Source organism: Monomorium pharaonis, chromosome 6, assembly GCF_013373865.1.
Source record: "Monomorium pharaonis isolate MP-MQ-018 chromosome 6, ASM1337386v2, whole genome shotgun sequence".
NCBI lineage: Eukaryota > Metazoa > Arthropoda > Insecta > Hymenoptera > Formicidae > Monomorium > Monomorium pharaonis.
Genome location: NC_050472.1, coordinates 3667892 through 3689163, shown reverse-complemented (window position 1 = coordinate 3689163; position 21272 = coordinate 3667892). Strand labels below are relative to the sequence as shown.

The following is a 21272-nucleotide window of genomic DNA, read 5'->3' as shown; positions in this document are numbered from 1 at the left end:
GCCTCTCCGTACACATTCTATTTCAAAAATTCAGTTTAAAAACATAACTTCGAATACTCCACAATCCTTTTATTACTTTGTTTTTTTCCTCTTCTTCCTCCTTGTCTTCTTCCTTCTTTCTTTCTTCTCTCTCACTCTCTCGTTTCTTCTTTTTTTTTAAGTATTAATAGATTAATATATAAGTCGAGCCGTGGACCCGGCGTGCGCCGCCGGTCGAATTAGATTCATACACTGTAACAGTCGTATTCTTTACAATATTCGTACGTAAGTCTTGTAGCAGAGACAAAAGCGCAGGTGCCCTAATCGCACTCGTTTTTTTTTTCTTTAAATATTACTCTTTATAATAATTATTCGTATGCTCGTTTGGACCTCCGACGCTGCCAACGAACCACAGAGACCGGTGTCGCGGAGGGAATCGGCTGTCTATCAGACTCTATTGCTCTTTACTCATGCACGATGTATATTCTCAAGTAATTCCCAACCAGATAGTATATAAGAGATGTGTAAAAGTCCAACGACGTCCGAGGTATCGAGACACCAGAGGATTACATTTCATCCTACGCTTCTCCCCCGATTGTCGGAACGAGAAGTGGAGGGTTCGTCAAATCCATCGACCGTTAAGTCCAATTTACTCAATAATCAGAACCATTATTTATCAAAGATCAAACGCGGAAGATATCTCGATACGCTATCGGACGTTCGTCTTAGACTGTTCACGTTCGTCCAGAATACTTGGTCCGTCCGTGCGTGCGTTGACCAGCGCCGGAGATCCGCGCGAAAGGTTCCAATACAGAGCGAAGTACAATTTGTTTGATCCTCTCCAAGTCTCGTCGTGAGCACTAGCACACTGAAACTACGCAATGAGATCCGGCTTCTTCTTTTTTTTTTTTTTTTTATCAAGTCCCGAACAATGTGTGTGTGTTTGAAGTGTATAAAATTGTTTTGCAGGACACCTGGGTTACTAGAATAAGAAATCTGCTTCCAGGTGCGCCGCCGTCCCGGGAACGCTCCCGGGAAGTCGGACGCGGCCCAGGCCTTTTTTTTTCTTCCATCGAGATAGTCAGGCACGCCTGGCTTCTGAACGTTAATACACAATTGTCGCTGCTGGTAGAACCACGGAAGCCCGCGAAAAGCGTTACGGATCGCAGGCGCGCGGAGTCGCGCGTCGCCCTCCCGGAGTTCCCGTCCAGGTTCGCGCGCGACATCCGCGCGACGATCCGCCGATTTTCCCGGGCTCGAACAAAGGACTCGCCGTCCGCGGACGATCGAATTGATACTGCGTGTACCGCGCTGTTGCTGCTGCTGCTACTACTACTTGGCGTGAACAATGGTCCGGGTAAAGTTCCAAAAAAGTAGTCCGGGATTCTAATCGCAACCTTATCCTAATTTGCGTTGCTCGCGTTGCGTCTTTCACTTGATGAGATATTACTGGCGCGATCGGAGGACGAGGGTGTCGCAGCTTCCGCTATAACGTAGGTAAATTTTCGTCGCGTTTTCGATGCGCGCGCTCGCGCACCTCTCCTTTTTTCCCTTCGTTTATAGTAAGAAAAATCGCTTTGTACTCGCGTCGAGAGTAAGTGGTCGTCCCCTGAGCATGCGACTGGGGGGGAATAGCCTTAATCCTTCTTTCCTCGAATCAATTTTTTTTTCTTCTTCGACCGCATCTACAAAAATTTTGTTCCTACAACTTATGAGTTAGGACAAAAAGAAGAGAGTATCGACCCCTAGAGTATATACTCTATACACATGAAAAATATAATTTGTCTCGTGGAAATACAAAGGAGAATCATCATTCATCGTATTTCGTCGGAATTATAGTCACCAGCAACGACCAGAGTATAAGCTAGCTTTTTACAGTACAAAATACAGCTCCTGCACATATGCATAAATATATGTATACACATATGCGCAATATATATATACATATACCTAGTAACGAAGTATTTTCAGCAACATGTAAGGATATAGTAAGGTGTATTGGTACACTTCCTCCTGCGGGCTCCTCTCTCATCGCGGGCCTATCAGTAGACCGACGATAATATGAACAATATTGAATCCTATATCTTGTCGTTTAACAATTATTGATTGTACGTACAAAATGTGTCAACTTGTACAGACCACGGTGTTTATATGTATATATACATACATATGTCGATGTAGCGACCATTTCGGACGTATCTTACTTGGTATTAATCGCAACGCATTCCTTCTTATTACGCTCGGAAAAAGCCGTAGAAAGCGCACACACGTCTCTTTCTTTCGCCCTAACTTCGTCGAAGTCGGAGGATATGAGTATAATTGCATATAAACCTGTAAACACTGACAATCCTACAGCTATACTTCCGCTTTTGTCCGTACCTATATACGAAAAAACTAGACGAGTCTGGTGTATAAAAAGGAAAAGAAAAAAAAAACAGGAAAAGAAACAAAAGAACGCAAAAAGAGTGACACGCAGTTATCAACAGCTCAGTAAGATCCTCATTACATCCTTACACATTAAAAATTAGCGTTACTAAATCTTATTTTTATGCATTCAGGGCCGGCATGTGTTCTCGCATACTATTTTTTTCTTTCATTTTCCCGTTCATTTCTGAATCCTTTTTTTCTAATTCTTTTTTTTCCTTCGTTTGTCCATTCATATGTGTCGGCTAGAGAGTTCGAGAGGGAGGACCGGAGAATGCAAGATGCATGGATGCGAGGTAGTGCGATGTATGGCTCGTGTGCTTTGTACATGACCCGTACATGAAAATCCGTGTCAATGGCGAAGACGTTTCTCTCTGTCAACGGCCCATTTTTTTAAATTATTCTTATTTGTCAATCGTAGCAGTCGTATTGTAAAATTTACTTTGTATATTCGTACAAATGCGAGAGGGTGGAATCGAAGGTGCGTGTAGAGAATAGTCTTATCCTCCACTTGCTCTTTTTTTCTTTTTTTTTTTTAATATTACATTTACGTCGCGCGAAACCATCCACGCATGCACGCGCAGCAAATCTCGGCGAAGCTACGCGTGAACTTTCCCAAGAATCCATACATCTTGCATCAGAAAACAATGCGCGTACAAGACAGTTTGAAAGTCAGGGGACAGAGGATTCATGTCTCTACTCTAATTCAATAGAATGTTTATAATATTATTACATAGGTTGTGTGTATGCGTGGTATATGAATGTGTGTGTTGTATGTGTGTGTGGTGTGTATGTATCATATACGTGTAAATGTCAGACGTGTTATTCGTAGGATGAATCCCGCTCTCATTCACACGTAGTAGCAAATGTACGTGTAGGTTGGTGTCGGTGTGTAACAGCAATAAAAACTTAAAGGCATCGTTTAAGAAGAAAAAAAAATTCTTGTGAAGAGAACAACGGTGGGCAGAGAGGGGAAGGAGATTAGGAATAAGGGCGAGGAGGGGCTGCTGGGTGGTGGCCTCCGGGAGTGGAGCACGGTGAGATGTAAACGATTATTACGACAACGACGACGACGACGACGACGACAACGAATGGCAATGCCGGCGAATGGGGCATTATCGACTGTGCCGACGTTCTCGGCGGCGTCGGTCGACAATGTCGACGCGTCCTCAACGCGTCCATTTTGCAAATTGTCCGCGAATTGTACGTGTCAACGAGACAAAACGTCCACACATCCCTACCTAGCTACAATACCCGGTAGTGGCGCGCGCGACGGTAAACGGCTTATCGTTAACGTTAAGCGAGCGGCACGGATTCCGGTTATCTCCTACTTCCTGTCGTCCTGGTCGCATTCGCGGCTTATGTGACCAGTCTTGCCGCAAATGTAGCAAGTCTTGCCACCGGCCTCGGTGCAGTTGCGGGCGATGTGGCCCGTCTTGTTGCAGTTATAGCAGCTCTGCATCGCAAAGCGGCCGGAATCATTGCCGCCCTCCGGGCAGCTGCGCGCCATGTGACCAGTCTTGTTGCAATTGTAACAACTCAACTCCGGTCCCTGTCGAACACAAACATTCTCTCTCAGGGCATGCCCTTTCAGGTATCATGCAGAGGTCCAGCCACCGGTAAGTCGGCGGGTAACCCTGAAGCGGGAGAGGATCATCCCAATCGCGGACTAACCTGCTGACAGTCTTTCGCAATGTGACCGACACCATTGCAGCGATAGCAAAGGTCCTGATCCTCCTTGCACTCACGCGCAAAGTGTCCAAATTGGTTGCATTTGAAGCACTTCTCTCGGCCTCGCCCGAAGCCGCCGTCCCTGTCGCGTCCGCGGTCTCCCCTGCCTCCACCTTGTGGGCACTCCCGCGCAAAGTGGCCCATACGGTTACATTTGTAACACGCGCTCGAACTCATTCTTGTAAGAACCTGTAATTGTACACAAACACACACATGTATTATACAGATAGACACGCACAACGTCTCCGCACGCTGCTCCGAGAGATCGTTCAACCCCGTTGCTCATCGTTCTCTCGTTATCTCTAAGACACAACGGAATATCGCTCATTTGTCATGACCGCAATGAATGACCGCACAACCCGAAAAACAAAATCATCCAGTGGGAATGCTTCGAATTGTTAAAATTTTGTAACTTTTAATTGGGATTTTGATTTTTCTAATTCCCTTTTCTTTGCGGTCAACTAAAAAATTACAAATTGTAACGAATGAGCTTCGACATCGACGACGCATTTAATTCCACATTACGCATTTAATATTTAAATGTTGTATCGCGATATGTGCCGCGCCATGTTAACAATCCAACAACAACAACCTTACAATTAACTGAGGCGAAAAAATCAGCGTTCGCGTTTTACTTCGCGAGGGACTCCCGAGCTGGCGCTTATCAGTCTCGGGAGGGGAAAAACACCTAGTCAGCGTGTGCACGCTCGCCGTCCGCGGCGATTCCGTCTGCGTCTGTCTCGGAAGGGGACAAAGGATCGCGCGAGAGCGAGGGAGTCGTTAGCATTCTATCCGGCGAATCTGCCGCGCGCAGATGTCCCCTGAACAACGAGAGCAAGAGAGGCGGGGGGGAGAGGGAGGGGGAGGGGGAGGGAAGGAGGTTGCAACACACGGGTCAACTTTACTCGTGAGGGAAGAAATTTAACGAGACGATGGGGCGTTTACGGCGGAGTTGGCGCGGGCAGGAAGCTGCTCGGAGCACAGGAGACGGGGAAACTCGCACCGCGCGCTGCACTGCGCTGCACCGTCGCGCCGCATGGCGCCGGCCGGATCGAAGCGGTGGCGGTCGCGACGACGGCGGCGGCGGTGGCGGCGCACGGGTACGCAAGGCGGACCGAGATAAGACGGCATTTTTTCCCGCCCTGCCAGCGATCGACGGTACGGAATACTCGAGAATCATGGCTCTCGATCACGGGGGCGAGAGCGCGTGCGGCACGTGCTCCGCGTGTGCCCGCGCCGCGGGCAACACCGTCCGCGCTCCTAGTCGGCAATGGCGGGCGGCGGAGCCGCGCCGCGGCTCCGTTGCGTGCGAGCGCGTGCACGAGGTCGCGCCGACGATGGTGGCGTCTCGTTGAACGCGCGCGACGTATAGCGCGTCCCGGCGCCGTTACCGCGAAATGGTGGAATAGCGCGAGGGCCGTACGCGCGAATTTTCCCCGGTTTTTCCCTTTACCACTGCTCCACTCGCTCGACGAAATGCACCTCCGATCCCGCGGCGCGGCTCCGTACAACGTGGCTGGCTCGGTCCGCCGTCCGCGCGCGCGCGCGCACGCTCTCTCTCTCTCTCTCTCTCTTTCTTTCTCTCTCCTCCCGTGCTCTGCTCACCCCCACTACGCCAGCCGCGCGCCGTCGCCGCCGGTGTCTGTGTATGCGTACGACGTATATACGTACTTACATACGCATGTACGACGCACGTACGCCGCGCGGGTACGGTGCGGCGCGAAGATGGCATCCCGGGAGCGACGCCGCGCGCGCGGGGCGCTTTTTTTGCGCCAAGCACGGAGGAAAGATCGCCCCGATGGCGATGATGGCGATGCCGCCCCCCGCGCGTCCCGTCGTCATCGACGACGGAAGCGGGCCGGGGACGCTGCCATCGCCATCATCGCCACCGCCGCCGCCGCGCGCGTTCCGGCGCGATTTCGCTGCCGGAGATCCTCCCTCCCCCTCTCTCTCTCTCTTTCTTTCTCTCTCTCGCGCCATGCGAATTTTCCAGCGGGAGAACGCGTGCCGCGGGGCCAGGTCGTTCTACGGAACGGCGACCACGTGCCGAAATTGCGCCGTCCGAACGGCCGTTACGGCGATGATGAGCGGTTTCGCTCCCCCGAGGTCTTCCGGCGGCGCGGCGGTGCGCCCGCGTGCCGTGCACGTCTTCACGCGGCACGCAGCACGCAGCACGATGGCCGGAACAACCAATCGTGCAGTCCCGTATTACGTTGTTCCACTTACTTGCTTCGTTGAAATTGATCACCACTTCGCACGAACGTCTAGGACGATGGTAGCGGGTCCACAGACAAACGGTGTTTTCCGTGGAAAAACTCAGAGACCAACTCGGACCGACACTCGAGCGGACGGCTCGCGGTGACCATTGGCTACAAAAAGGATGTGGATATGTAGAATGGGTAGCAACGACACCGCGACTAGTTCCTCGAAGATGGCGCCAACCTGTCCGCTATTGCGTGTGGAAACGTTTTTTGAGTGGTCGCCTGGCGTGGCGGCCTCGACCAATCGGACACGCTTGCTAAGCCGATGGCATTATCTGATTGGCGATGAGTTGCAACTGCACTAGCTACACCCAGTATTTGATCAGATAATATTGGAGCAGATAATATTATTTATTATAATACTTTTAAGAGCGAAATTGTACAATCTGGTTGCTTAGAAGCTGCTTTTACAGCTTCGTAGGAAATAAACTAAAAAAGTCTGATAACAACATATTTAATTTCTTCTACAAGACAAAATATGATAATTAAGGACATCTATCGCGTCTGTTCTTTTTAGTTAAACTTTAGCTCAACTTTTCACAATTAAGAAAGAAGGTTTCGCTGTTTTTAATTATTTAAAAAATTAATCGATTGACGGATTAAATTGATTCAACTGCAAAGCTTAAATTTAATTGCACTGACTAATCGATGAATTAAAAAGATTCTATTTTGCTTTTCTTGTCCACAAATTGTAATGTATTTATATGAAAAATGTAATACATTTCTTAATTAATAATTAATGATAACACGTTTAATTAAAGTAATGTGTAAAAAATTTAGCTGGGGGAATAATCAGTTTTAAGTTTTGCGATTAGAAATTGGCGAGATTTAGGTCGGATCTACAATAGGTGTAATAAGGCTTAAGCCATAAGGAATTAACCAATTATATTTGTTTATTCTTCTCACATTCAATTATAATTGGTCAGTTTCTTATGGCATAAGGCTTACTACACCTATTGCAGATCCGGGTTAAAGGAAAAAAAATTTTGACCAAGGAGAGTCGGAAGACTAAAAAGAACAGGCCTGCTGACATGCGCGCGACCGACCGGCGCCATAGACGAACGCCACGTATTTTGTTATGCGCTAACCGTGTCGCCGCGTACCGGCGAGTGGATAACGCAGAGAGTTGCTATTTCGTTCCCTATCGGGGACAGGGATTTCCATTACGCTGAGGAGTTACATCGACGATGTCTCGCGTTCCCGCGGGCGCGCTAATCTGCGCTCTCGCGCTCTACCTGGGTGGCTGCTCCGCGGCCGCCGACCTCGTTAACCCGGATCTGGTCGTCAGGAACGTCGAGCGGCACATCGACCTACAGTCCCAGCTGACCAAGATCACCACGCGGGTGGTGCTGGACAACAGCGGTAAGGACCGGGGCGTTTCGAATTTTCACTTCTGCCTGGACGACGCGCAGACCCGGTCTGTCAGTTACGTGGCGGCGCATGTCGAGCCCGGCAAGTTGGGCCTGAAGGTGACGGAGGCCAAGGTGGCGGCGCACCCCAATCGAGTCTTCTACTCCGTCGATCTCGGCAACCATCTCGCGCCCCGTCGCACCCTCACCATCGAACTTGAGACGATATTCACGCACGAGCTGATGCCGCATCCCAAGCAGATCACCCAACAGGAGAAGCAGCTGGTCAGGTATACGGGGAACTTGTATGCCTGCTTGCCGTACAGCGTCGCCAAGCAAACCACCTATGTCGCTTTGCCTACCCGCAACCTCGAGAGTTACACCAAGATCAAACCGGTCTCGCAGACCGGCTCGATGCTAGCGTATGGACCGTATGAGGCGCAGCCGGCGTTCGCCTATGAGGAGATGGTGGTGCACTTTGAGAACAACAACAAGTTTCTCACCGTGACCAGTCTCGAGCGGGTACTTGAGATCTCTCACTGGGGCAACATCGCCGTTGAGGAGCACATCGATCTTCTGCACACTGGGGCGCTGCTGAAGGGCTCGTTCTCGCGCTACGAGTACGCGCGCGAGTCCAAGTCGGGACAGGCGAGCATCCAGAGCTTCGACACCATCCTGCCGGCGGCGGCCTCCGATATCTACTACCGCGACGAGATCGGCAACATCTCCACGTCGCACACCCGCGTCAAGAAGGACTCGGTGGAGCTGAACCTGCGACCGAGGTTTCCGCTGTTCGGCGGCTGGAAAACTCGCTACACGATCGGGTACAACGTACCTAGCTACGAGTACCTCTTCCACTCCGGGGACGAGTTCGCCCTGGAGATGAGACTGTTGGATCACATCTTCGACGACATGATCGTGGACGAGATGGTGTTGAAGATCATTCTGCCGGAGGGCGCAAGGAACATCAAGCTCGAGCTGCCATATCCTGCGACCCGGCTACCGGACTCCCTGCACTACACGTATCTGGATGTCACCGGGCGCCCGATCATCTCCGTGACTAAGAGGAATCTCGTGGAGAATCACATCCAGAGCTTCCGCCTGAGATACACGTTCCCGCGTCTGCTGATGCTGCAGGAGCCACTGATGATCGTGGTCGCACTCTGGCTGATGTTCCTCGCGGTGATAGTGTACGTAAGATGCGACTTCTCCATCGACAAGGACGAGGCGTCGGAGAGCAAGCTGAGGATCGCCGGGCAGTGTGAGAAGGTGCTCGCCATTCAGGACCGCAGAACCGCGACCTACTGCAATCTCGAGGAGCAGCTGTCGTACCTGAAGCAGTCCAAGGACACGAATGGCTTCCTGTCCGCGATAAAGAGCATTAATCAGGATTACAAGACGGCAAACAACTCGATGAACGAGATCGCGCAGAAGATAAAGAGCGAATCCGGCGACGTGTACGATCGCATCCAGGAGCTACAGAAGTGCGATCGTTACCTCAAGGAGGTGTACGGTCAGCTACAGTCGTTGTACTTGGAGAAACTGATCCCGGGCAAGATCAGCCGCCAGCAGTTCATCGACATGGAGATGACGATCTCGAGGAAGAAGGAGGACTGCATCGAGAAGATAAACACGATCGTCAAGTCGCTCCGGTAATCGCTCCGGTCGCATGGATGAAACTTAGAATTTTCGAGAGCAACGACGGGTGTGCATTTGCAATATACAGTAACAAACCTCGCAACCTGTTGATATATTTCGCGAGTATGAACAAAGGATTCCATACTTTCATAAGCGTGCAGCGAGTCATAAAGAATTTCTTATATCTGCATATAGATTAAGATTTATAAATTAAGATTTATAATAAATATATATATATATAGAGAAAAAAAATATATATATATAAACGAAAACGTTTTCGTTATATTCTCTCTCTCTCTCTCTCTATCTATCTATCTATCTATCTATCTATCTATCTATCTATCTATCTATCTATCTGTCTATCTATCTATCTATCTATCTATCTCCTCTCTCTGTTATATCTTCACAAGCGTTGTCTAATCTGAATAAAAATTTGTGAAAGAGAAGCGATATTATCCTATATCTGTAACATTTTTTACAAAAATATGTAAATAATATATAGGTTTACATGAAGTCAAGTACAGTTAATTAAATTCTCACAAAGCTTGAAGAACATTTCCAGTTGCAACTTGCAACGAATCTAGTAATTACAGTTTATATATTACAGAATTAAATACAGTAATACAGAATTTAAAAAAAAACAAAGAATCCATATCTATTTCATTTCTCTTTACAAAAATATGAGTATAAATTTTATATACCTAATGCTTTTACGTTACAGAACGGATAATCGTTTACAAAAAAAATTAGGTTAAGAAATTCAATAAATTTTCGATAAGAGAAACTGTACTTAAATTTTTTTACATATCTAGATACTGAAATGTAATAATAAAACAATCTTTGAAATTTTTGGATCTTAGGTAATCTTTTGAGATGTCACATCTGTAAGAATTATTAATTGCTCAATTTTTTTGTAATATATAAAATTATATATGTAAAATAAATACAATTATGTATTATTATAATTATGATATTGTATTATGAAAAAAAGTTATACATCAAAAATATTCAAGTTTTAGATGCAGCCGAACTAAACCCCAGTTCTCCTTCTATTACTCTAATCGTGCGTGTCCGTATATTTATTTTTAAATATACATCTAAGATAAGAGTACAGCAGGACTAGCGGTACTGCTGATCGATGGCGTGCGGCAAATGCGAGGATAGCGTTGGAACGATCACTACTGCGCATGAGAGCGCGTCAGTCCTCCATCCATGTGTCGATCCAACCGTAACCGGGCCGGTCGAGAACGACGGACACCTGCTGGTTAACCTCTCTGTCTAGCCTCGGCTGGATATCCGCACGAACGACGAGACCCCTTGTCCAGGAACACGTTTTATGCTCGCAGCTAGAATGTCTAATTTGCGGAAATTCATAGGTAAACCGTCCCTTCACGCTCGCTCGATGACCCTTCGGTAATGATTACGCGTCTCTGTCGTTGCTGTCTCACGATATAAGGTTATAGCGATGCGAGACTGATCTCTTTCCAATTTGATAAAATCTCTTTTCGTTCAGCTCAATCTTTTAATCCTTGACCTTTCCAGAAAACACTAAACTCCTTCGTTGCTGGATTCTATCGTATGTAGTTTCTCGTATATCAGCGATAATGCTGGTACCTAAAATAGTAAACGCGCAGAACGTCTTGTATATTTGCCTTGAATAATTTTGTATTAAATACAAGGGGAAAAAGTCTGTCTTCTTCACTATGTTTTAATTTGTATAGATATCGGAGCGAATTTAACGGATTCTATGTATCAAGGGGTCTATCATGGTTCCCAGAAACATCAGCCAGATTTGGATAGGGTTTTGGAACGGAGTTGGAAAAACAATCTTTCGAAGATCATCATCACAGGTGGCAACATCGAAGATAGCAAGAAAGCTCTTGAAATAGCGAGGACTGATGGCAAGTATCTTTAATGTCTGTTTCTACTAATAAATTAATTAATTTTGATTTTATTTCAATTTACTCTTTATTTTTTCTCTTAGAACTAAAAGGAGATGAAGAGTAAGTTAAATCAAGATCAAAGTTAATAACTCTCTATGTTGAAATAAACATTGATGTATGAGATTATAAACATTTTTCTTTTTTTTTTTAATCAACACTTATAGATTTTTGTATTTTAATTATTTTTAACTCACTTTGCTAATTTAGCTCTTGGACAAATCACTTGACTGATTGTCATCGACATATTAATTGCAGACAGACTGTATTCGACAGTCGGTTGTCACCCAACTCGTTGCAATGAGTTTGAGGAATGCGGCAACCCAGAGGAGTATCTTAAGTCACTGTCAGACCTGGCGATAAATAATAAGGATAAGGTCATCGCGATTGGCGAGATGGGACTGGACTACGATAGGTTGAATTTTTGCCCTAAAGAGACCCAGAAGAAGTACTTCGAGATGCAATTGTCATTGTGTTCTACGCTAAAGCTACCGATGTTTCTACACTGCCGCAACGCCAGCGACGACTTCGTGCGAATCCTGAGAAAGCACAAAAATGAATTAACGCCGGGCGTCGTGCACTCCTTCGATGGCAATCCAGAGGACGCGAATTCTATATTACAATTAGGCTTGTACATTGGCGTCAATGGATGGTAGGATTTACAGTGCGCGATTCTCATAAAAGAAAAAAGAATAATTTATATTATTTCGCGTTTCAGTTCATTGAAAACGGAGGAAAATCTTTTCGCAATCACTACTATTCCCTCGGATAGGCTCATGATAGAAACAGATTGCCCATGGTGCGAGATCAGGCCAACGCATGCATCTGCGAATGATGTTATCACGCACTTTCCATCCGTGAAAAAGGAAAAGTGGCAATCGGATCAGATGGTAAAAGGACGGAACGAACCCTGCACGATAGTGTAAATACTTTTCTTGTTGCAAATTGCAATATAAGAATTGAATATACATAAAAAAAAGTTGATGATTAATTTTTTTAACTTTATTAAACTTCAGATCACACAAAATATTTAAGTTAAATATATAATTATTTGAAAACTGTTAAGTAATAAATAAATTGAAAAATTTAATCAAGTTAATATTTTTTTTAAACTTAAGTACATATAAAACTATATTTAGCTTAAATACATAAAATACTCGAACTTTAGTGTATTTTTTACAGTATTTATATTTATATATTTAATTTAAATACATAAATACTTGAAATTTGATTAACTACTTCTATCAAGTTCTTTAGTGTACGGTCCTCGTTTAAAACTGACATAAAATATTCTTTAAGGAGTGTATATACAGTGCGATCTTAATTTCTACTTGCAGTCAAATATTGGAAGTCCTAGCGCGGATCAGAGACGAGGAGGAGGAGTACCTGTGTAATCAAATCTACAAGAATACAATGAAGCTCTTCTTCCCGTACGAATTATAGTATGCAAGTACTCGACGCTGCAAAAACATAAACGGACTTGGAGTGCGTTGATGGAACACGCATTCATGGAAGTAATCAGGGATAAAAGCTGTGAATGTACGCGCGTAGAGCAAAGCGAAGACGGAATTAAAAGAAAAACACACTGCTGAAACTCTATTAAAAAGAAGAAATGAAGACACTCATTTTTACATACGTGGCTTTTTTTTATGGAAGTGGCCAATGTCACTGTCCACACAGATCTCTCTTCCCATGTAAAACTTTAATATATTCTTGTTAAAATTATATTATTATCATATCTCATATTCATCTATTGCATTTCATCGCTATTACCATCATCTCATTATTATTATTATTATTATTATTATATAATATTGCGATATATTTATTAATATTATTCTGCTATTCCTAAAAATATCACCGTTGTTATTATTTTGACCCATTTTTCCTAAGTAATTTTTCCTTAATCTCTTTTTTGCCTGAAGAAGAGATCCCCTTTCATTACATCTACAAGAAAAGCTGTTATGAAAAAATGTTTATTCGATCGATTCAATATAATCGAATATATATTCAATCAAAATCCTCAAAATTATAAATGAAAATACAAAATGCTAAAGATCGCACTTTTGACGATTTGCGTACAATAGACCTAACGTGTTATGGAAATATACATACATTAACAATTTCAAAAAAGTGACAGAAAGATATAATATTTAATAAAAAACGTCCGCAATTGTGTTTCAGTTTTTAGAAGATCGCGAAGTTTTCTTCGTCAAGACCAACCAAAAAGCAAGATAGATTTTCTCACAGAGATATCACAGGTAAAATGGCTGACGTAATTCGTGATCTTCGAAATCATACATGTAACGCTTCAGTGTCATAAATAATAAATGCCGAGTCGCACGTAAAGAGGCGTGGAGGTTTTTTTTTCGTCATCGACGCAATGATTATTTATACAGCAAACCATCAGATTTTATTCATGGCACTTTGGAGAGAGTTTGTACTTTTTCGTACACCCAATCGAATGTCTGGACGGCGTACGATTGCGTCGTGTCGAAAGCCCATATGGCATAACTACGAAGATTATCCGGGCTAAGTTTGCCCCTGAAAAAGAAGAGAAGAGTCATGATCAGATTTTGGATTACACAGCCTTTGCACAATGTGTGGAAACACACTTACACGAAGACGTTTTTCTCCAGCCACTGTATCGACGCGCTGGAATGTTCAATAACTTTCTCTCCAAGCAAAACGAAGGAAACTTTCACAAACTCTAGTCCCTGAAGACTTCGAGATTTAATTTGCTCCAAAATTCCTGGAGCGTAATGCTCGATCTGTATAAAAAAGATTGTTATAATTTGTACTTTATACAAAAAATTGTTACATAAAAACAGTTAAAGCTTTGATTACACTTACTGTATCCAGAACTATAGGTACATTCCTTTCGACGTATGCTGCGACATTTTTATACAGTTTAATTGAAATATTTCTTGCTATAAGGCAAATATCGCCAGCTAATTTTACGTATGGTGTGCACCAGTCTACAACGGTTTTGTAATATTCCGGTGAGGTATCCTTAATTGCTTTGTGTCCTGCAGACCAATAGAACTTTAGAGTACTCCATGCCTTTTCTACATGTTTCAATATTCCGCTAGTTTTCAAGAACTTTCCAACTTGGGACGCTACAAGAACATAAAATGCCAATGTAATAACAAGGTAAAAAAGCTCAATTTGTCACCACACAGTTTGGTTAGAAGAAAGGCAGAGATATCGATGAGCGTGATGTTAATGATAGCAGTGGTTATGTTGTTAGTGAACCATATACTATTTGGCCATTGAATACAAAGATGAGGTACAATAATGTGATTCTCCCTGAACAACCTTACGTTATGATAAAATATAATTATTATAATTGAAATCTAATACAAAATAAACTTTCTCCAGAGCTAACAATAATTCTATTAAAGCTACTGTCAATTATAAATCTTAAATTCTGTTATTAAAAAAATTCAGTTTTAATTTTCTTGTGTACAAGTTATATCATTATAGTTTCTGGAAATTAATTAGTGTCTTTACAACACAGCCAGATCTTACAGAGCTAGCATAAATAATTGTTTGTATCAGCCTATGCATTAAAGATTGAAGATTATAAATTGAATTAAATTAATCAAAACAAAATGGATTGAAATTAATAAGATTAGAATCCAAGGAAAAATGCCATTCTTTGATCAATGTCTAATAATATTTAGGCAAAATTAAAATAATTTGACTGCTTGAATTCCAATCTTTAATAAGCAAAAAGTTTACTTTGGGGAGTTAAGAGAATGCATGAAATGATCAGAATGACAAGATGAAATGAGGCGAGAGGTAAGCGGAATGATCAGCATCACTGAAATTGCAAAGATCTCTTACCCTCAAAGGAGCCATGCTTCTGCGTGTCGTACGCTACGATAGCACCGATCAGCAGCAGCAAAAGGAGACTGGCAGATCTCCATGGAAATCCGCGGCTGGAGGAGGTCATTTTCTTCAGTAGTGCCTGTGAGAGAAGCAAACAACACGACGTGAGGCACACTTGTCTCTTTATTCCAGCATCGCGCTCTTGGAATAAAAATAATCGCTTAAATGTCAAACGGAAATCCCTCCCCCCCTATTTTCCATTACATTTCTCACGTTTTTCGTATTTCCATCACGCGGACTGTAGCCGTTCACGTAATATCAAATAAAAGGACAACGCGTCAACGGGGAGTCGATCACGATTCCGGGATGATTGTTCCGCGTGATTGATGCGCAGACGAAGGGGGGACACGAGTATGTTGTATTCGATCCAATATCACGCGCACCTTTTATCGCGAGGAGAATCCTTCGAGGGTCGCGTGCGAGTGCACACAATTAAACCACAGATACGTATCTACGTAGACGATCAATGATACGCGAATCAACGCGAATGGGAATCGCCTCGTCATCGATGGAGAAGTGCCGGAGAATAATTATTTTCCCGCGAGATCGCCTTCGCATCGACAGAGATCTCCCACGTACACACACACACACACACACGTGCGTGTAACGTACGCATGCACATAGAACCACGCGCGGAATTTTTCCCCTTCCTCTTACCTGCGGAAAATCCTGCGGAGGAAAATCACGCGTTTATGACGTTTATTCCGTCGCGCGCGCTGCGTGCTTCGAGAGGATCGAAAGAAAAAAAAAAAAGGGAAACACGAGGACGATCGAGGAGCCGCGCGCGCGAGCGGTACCAGTGCGTCGTCGTTCCAGCGAGACCGCGTAGCACGAAGGAGGAGGGGAAGGGCGACGGGACGCGCGCGCGATCAATAGTCGCCTCCCGAAAACGCTGACTGGCCGTTGCCGCTGCGTGACTGTGGCGCACACGACACACGACCGTCGCGAGGCCGGAAAACGGTGCGGCCGTCGCCGGCTAGCCTTGCTCTCCAAAATCCGTTAGGAATTTCACGACGCGAATCCCTTCCCCCGGGAGACCGACTGTCCGTTTCCCTCCCTCCGCTCTGCTCTCCGCCGCGCAGAAGAGATCTCGAGTGAGGACGAGAACGGCGAGATCTCGTATCTCGTATCTCGTTGTTGACGCAGATAATTCGCGCGGCGCGGAGGGAGGGACGGCATATCGCATTTTTTCACTGATTAGAATTGACATTTTGTTTACCGCCTGTCGTCCAGGGTCGCAGGGGTCGATTCGGGGAATCCGGTTGTTCCTCCTCACAGAGGCGCCAAACGAACGAGCGACGCGTCGTCTCGCATCGACGTGGAGATCTGTGCGTCGAGGAAGGACGAGGACAGACAGCACGATAACGTAGGAAAGAAGGAAAAAAGAAATTCGAATCTATGTCGTATACTACGTTGTACTACGTCGTACTACGAGATGACTTCCGAGTTAGGAATCTCTCTCTACAGGTGTCGGCGTTCACGCGGGTTTCCGTGTTCCCTGCCGACTCGGTACACGTACATGCGCGTGACCAGGTGGTCTCGAAACGACTGCGCGCTGCGTAGAATGTCGCCCCGCGCCCGTCGTCGGTCGGAGACTGCGACGCGCGCAATTGCGAGCTGTTTAATCCGCGGACGGGCGTTGTTACACGAGGCAAATCGAGGACTCGTCAACGGGCCTACTTATCGAGCCTCATTGATAAGGGCCCCGACCTCGCTCAAGCTGAATTTTAACTTAACTGCCTATAGTTTTTCGAGTCCTATTTGAGTTCATTATTTTGCATATGGATTTGTATATTTTTTAAAGCGACGAGAAATGAAATAAAAGATACGCGCGGATTCTCAATCCGTAGGAATGAAAACTACTGTACTGATAATGAGCTTCATTTTCTCGCGGCCTGGAATTGTCGGATGTTCTCACGAATATGGATCTTGTTAATTAACTGTTATTTTCAAATTAGCAAAAATACCAAAGACCTCTACATTTTGCCTCCTTTCTCTGAAAAAAACTTCTAAAATTTCAAGATAGAAATCCCCTAATCTGGCAACTCCGTTGCTGGGATATAAAAAAAAAACAGTGACCACTCCTTGATTATGTAATTATTACTATGTAATTACTTTTTAATTCCATTCAATCTTGTATATAAATAGATTGACTTCTTGATGTTTTCCGTCAAGTTTCTATTCCAGAAGAACCCGATATTCCTTACGTAAAAGTGAAAAGAAGTTCATTGAAAGAAACAGAAATGATTTGATGATATTAAGTAGAGAATGTCCATGAATTTATTTTTACGTTTGCAGTACATAACTGCGAATCGAAAGTTGCGAGATAAGAAACGGGATCTACAAAGATCTTGGAATTCAACGAGGGAAATGCTTTCTAAGTTTAATTGCCCGTGGCTGTCCGTTCGCGTGTCGAATCGAATGCATTTTCTGCGAGTTCACGCCTCGCAGAGTGCCGCTTCGGGTATCACGAGAACGCATAATATATCACATTAAATGCGATATGTGTAAGTTATGCTTGTACACCTTGCGCACGCGATCGTTGTCGGAGGCGGGGTCGCATTGTTTAGAGAAGAATGCCGTGCTTCGAGTTTTACGACGCAATTGGCTCTAACGATTAGTTGAATATAGTAATTATGCAGTAATTTTTGCCCGTCATTTTTGATCGTTTACCACTTATTGTTTAGACCCGTATGCAACTTTTTTAGATTGTAAAATCTATTTTTATGATATTCTGCACGATACTTAATTTAAATAAAAGTACTCTCTAAATCACAATCAATGAAAACTCGACAAAATCAGTGGAAATATACTGAATTTCAGTGATATACATGTATTCATTTACTGATTATCAATCAGTGAAATAAATACACTGATCTTTCAGTGACTATACACTAATTCTGAAGTGAAAATCACTGAAAGACAGTGAATATTCACAGTTATAAGTATGCCACTGCGAATCAGTGAATATCCACTGATTAAGATTTAGATGGTAGAGGAAAAATATTTCCTATCGCGAAAATTTCCGTTTGGCAAAATATGAAATTAAATTTGCATTATCTCAGACGATGATGGAAAAGTTAATCTCTCTGTAAACAATACCGATGCAGCGTTTAATTATTATTCAAAAGTATGTCAAATGTTCTTTATTTTCTGTAAGAGATAAGCGTATTAAGTTAGTAACACAGATATATAATTTGAACAGTTTAAATGGGATATATTATCAGACGATACGTATCCATATGTTATCAGGTGATACGAAGTGCAATCGCCTTAGATAAATATATATTATTTAATCGTATTCTCTAGACTAAAGATATAAATTTATTTGAATTGTGCTTTAAAACACAAATTTTATTGTCTTGAATCGTTTTATTTCACACATTCTGAAAAAATATGTAAAGATATATAAGAGAGAGAGAAAAAGAGAGAAAACTCACCTGAGACGTTTTCTTGCATGTAAGTGCCAGATTTTCGTCTTTGGCCTTCTTCCATTTTTCATTATTGTTTTGGATAGCTCCAAGAGTTTCTTTGAAATGCTTAGCTTTAAACTTAGTTTGTAAAGTAGGTAAATTTGTATCTGTAAGAACGCACATTTTTGCATTAATTTTATCTGTTTCATCTATTTTAGCATATGAAAAAGGCATAAGTGCTCACCAATATATGACAGAAGAAGACTGGATTGGTACAAATGCTTGTTATAAATGGAACTCCAGATAGTGAAGCAAAGAGGTTCCTTGACGAGGCAGTCCGCGAGGACTTTAATCAATTCGTGCCTGTAATTCGGATCCGACTTCTGCGATACTTTCCCCATTAACATTTCAAACAATTTCGTGTAACATATGTCCTTATTTCTAAACAGGATCGACTGCAAAAAATATCAATGTTTATTCACATTGGTTTCGCCGTTGAGGCGCATCGCCAAATTGCATATCATTTTTTTACGATCAATTAACGCGCTTGAAACTCTCACCCACGTGTTACTTACCCTCAACTTGTCGATACTCGCGCTGAGTTCTTTCCCTAGATTCGCGGGTTGAATGTTTTGAAACCTTTGAGAATAGGTATCCATGATGATACTTAAGTACAAATCCAGACTGAGATCATGGACGTTGTCGTGTCCGAAAACGAGGTCGTTGAGAATCTGTACAACGTAACTGGCGTAGCCCTTCGTCTCGAGCATCGGTGACATAACTTCGTGCCAGATCTTCAGGCCAACCGCTAGATCCTTTTGACCGGCCTGCGACCAGGCCCACAACAAGGACAGACCGACGTTCTTCCTATTCTCGTATGAGCTCCTTATGTTAATTAGCTTGGGAATGTTCGCGGCGGTTATTTCGGGATTTAGGTGCGCCAGCAGCTGTAAAAATATTTTGTGACCGATGACGGGGATCCCCTTGACCATGTCGGTTGCCATTGCCGTGAGGGTGTTCTCGTAAAAAATCTGTATGGTCTGCTGGCCTGTCATCTCTATCGCTCGTTCCAGTATGGAAAAGATCGGCTTAGGTACTAAACTTAATGGATAGTCCTTGGGTTTTCCTGAGAATATCGCGTCTTCCTTGTTGATGGGTATCTTAATGTTGAGGAAGGCATCAAGTTCCTTTAGCCAGACTAGGGGAGCCTCAGGAAATCTGACTTGTGCGGTGGTCAGGAACTCGTTGAGCTCTTGCTCATTAATCTGTGTAGATTATAAAAAATCAATTAATAATGCAACACAATTATAACAATTTAAATTTTAAAAAACATTTTATTAAAATATGATGGAAATTGATTTTTATTTTTTTAAACAAATGTGTACAATAATGCATATATATAATAAAAAATTAATATCCTCATCCAATTTGTTCTAATTTAAACTAGAAGCTGCATTACCGCATTCAATGCATCCTTGACTGTTTTTGGAGGTTTTTCCTTTGGCTCCTGTTTCTTTTTCTCAACGTGTTGCTGTTGTTGTTTTTGCTGTTGCTTCTTCTTCTCCTCATTCTCTTTTGTCTTGTGCTCTTTGCCCTGTGCCTTGGCAGGCTTCTTATTCTCTTTGTTTCCATCCAAATTATCATATAGCGATTTTACTTCATTCAATGGCACTGAAATTACATTCTGAATCAGATAAACACGTTTTTCTTGACACAGGGGGCAAACAGTGAAATAAAAAGGGAAACAAGTGGCTTTACAAGACAACTTCAAGTTAACACTCTGTAAAGATGTTTTTTTATATCTTTTTCTAAACACATTGGGTCATGACACTTTCAAGTTTATTTTTATTAGTTTTACAAAAAAAATCTTCCATGACTCTTACATATACTTTAATATATCCTTTGTAAATATTTGTATAATTATTTATTAGAAACTGCATAACTAACATCATTTAACTTAACTAATAAACATAACTATAAACATAACTAATCACAGTGCTCTTGGTTTTTCAAAGAAAAGAAATTCATAGGAGAAAATTATTGAATCATGAGCACAGAGTGTTAAGTTTGAGATAAAGTGTTCCTTGGAATTGTCTGGTAAAAGGACGATTTATTGTGGACAACAAGTAATTCTGTGGCAAAAAGAAAATCGCAGAGTGTCAAATGTACAAGCGTACTAGTGTGTATGTGTGTGTTGCACCCGGCCCTCACGTTGCACATTTCATGTGCGATTGAGGTAGATCGAATTGTCGTCGCCAAAGACAGCGAATCAAGGAGAGCCACGGAGAACTGGAGCGGAAGCGTCCTCCGAGGTGGAAAGCGGGTGTAGATAAGGGGTTAAGATAGACGCGGAACTCACGGAAGTCCTCGACTTTCGGCGCGTTCTCGATGAACTTTTTCTTCTCGGCCTTCGTGAGCTTGTTCGACTTGTCGTTACCCCTGTCCTTCTTTCTGCTCACCAGTTCCCAGTTGCCGGACGACATCGCGGCGAAAACGTAAACGCGATCGACGACAGAACGCGCACGCACTGAGCGCACTGACCACAGGCGGCACAGACCAAGCGAGCAAACGAGAGAGAAAGAGAAGAGAGCGAGAGAGAGAAAGAGAGAGACACGTCGCGCAAAAGGCACTGAAGTTGGCCGG

The 21272-nt window shown here is 43.6% G+C and overlaps 4 protein-coding genes across 6 annotated transcripts; 2 read left to right on the top strand and 2 right to left on the bottom strand.

Annotated features, from left to right (window-relative positions):
- Window positions 1–159: 159 nt before the first annotated feature.
- LOC105835659 (CCHC-type zinc finger protein CG3800) lies at window positions 160–6518 on the bottom strand. Of its 2 annotated transcripts, none has more exons than XM_036289130.1 (3): window positions 5588–5700; window positions 4078–4323; window positions 160–3955 (listed from the first exon to the last, which is right to left on the bottom strand). In XM_036289130.1, exons 2-3 carry the CDS (start codon window positions 4309–4311, stop codon window positions 3731–3733), a joined length of 459 nt encoding a protein of 152 aa, XP_036145023.1. In that variant the 5' UTR covers window positions 4312–4323; window positions 5588–5700; the 3' UTR covers window positions 160–3730. The 2 variants fall into 2 exon arrangements, with proteins under 2 accessions (XP_036145023.1, XP_036145024.1); XM_036289131.1 differs by lacking the exon at window positions 5588–5700 and adding an exon at window positions 6361–6518 and having other exon boundaries at window positions 161–3955.
- Window positions 6519–7446: 928 nt separating this feature from the next.
- LOC105837364 (dolichyl-diphosphooligosaccharide--protein glycosyltransferase subunit 1) lies at window positions 7447–10027 on the top strand. Its single transcript, XM_012682085.3, has one exon. The coding sequence runs from the start codon at window positions 7583–7585 to the stop codon at window positions 9398–9400; it is 1818 nt and encodes a 605-aa protein (XP_012537539.2). The 5' UTR covers window positions 7447–7582; the 3' UTR covers window positions 9401–10027.
- A 468-nt stretch (window positions 10028–10495) lies between these two features.
- LOC105837363 (putative deoxyribonuclease TATDN1) lies at window positions 10496–13177 on the top strand. Its single transcript, XM_012682084.3, has 5 exons — window positions 10496–10758; window positions 11104–11283; window positions 11581–11974; window positions 12041–12244; window positions 12660–13177. Exons 1-5 carry the CDS (start codon window positions 10719–10721, stop codon window positions 12763–12765), a joined length of 924 nt encoding a protein of 307 aa, XP_012537538.1. The 5' UTR covers window positions 10496–10718; the 3' UTR covers window positions 12766–13177.
- Window positions 13178–13310: 133 nt separating this feature from the next.
- On the bottom strand, window positions 13311–21257 carry LOC105837361 (transmembrane protein 214-A). Of its 2 annotated transcripts, none has more exons than XM_012682080.3 (9): window positions 20989–21257; window positions 20089–20300; window positions 19205–19894; window positions 18874–19084; window positions 18657–18796; window positions 15172–15295; window positions 14176–14441; window positions 13942–14093; window positions 13311–13866 (listed from the first exon to the last, which is right to left on the bottom strand). In XM_012682080.3, the coding sequence occupies exons 1-9, from the start codon at window positions 21110–21112 to the stop codon at window positions 13740–13742; spliced, it is 2046 nt and encodes a 681-aa protein (XP_012537534.1). In that variant the 5' UTR covers window positions 21113–21257; the 3' UTR covers window positions 13311–13739. The 2 variants fall into 2 exon arrangements, with proteins under 2 accessions (XP_012537534.1, XP_036145009.1); XM_036289116.1 differs by lacking the exon at window positions 20989–21257 and adding an exon at window positions 20807–20864.
- Between the last annotated feature and the right edge of the window lie 15 nt (window positions 21258–21272).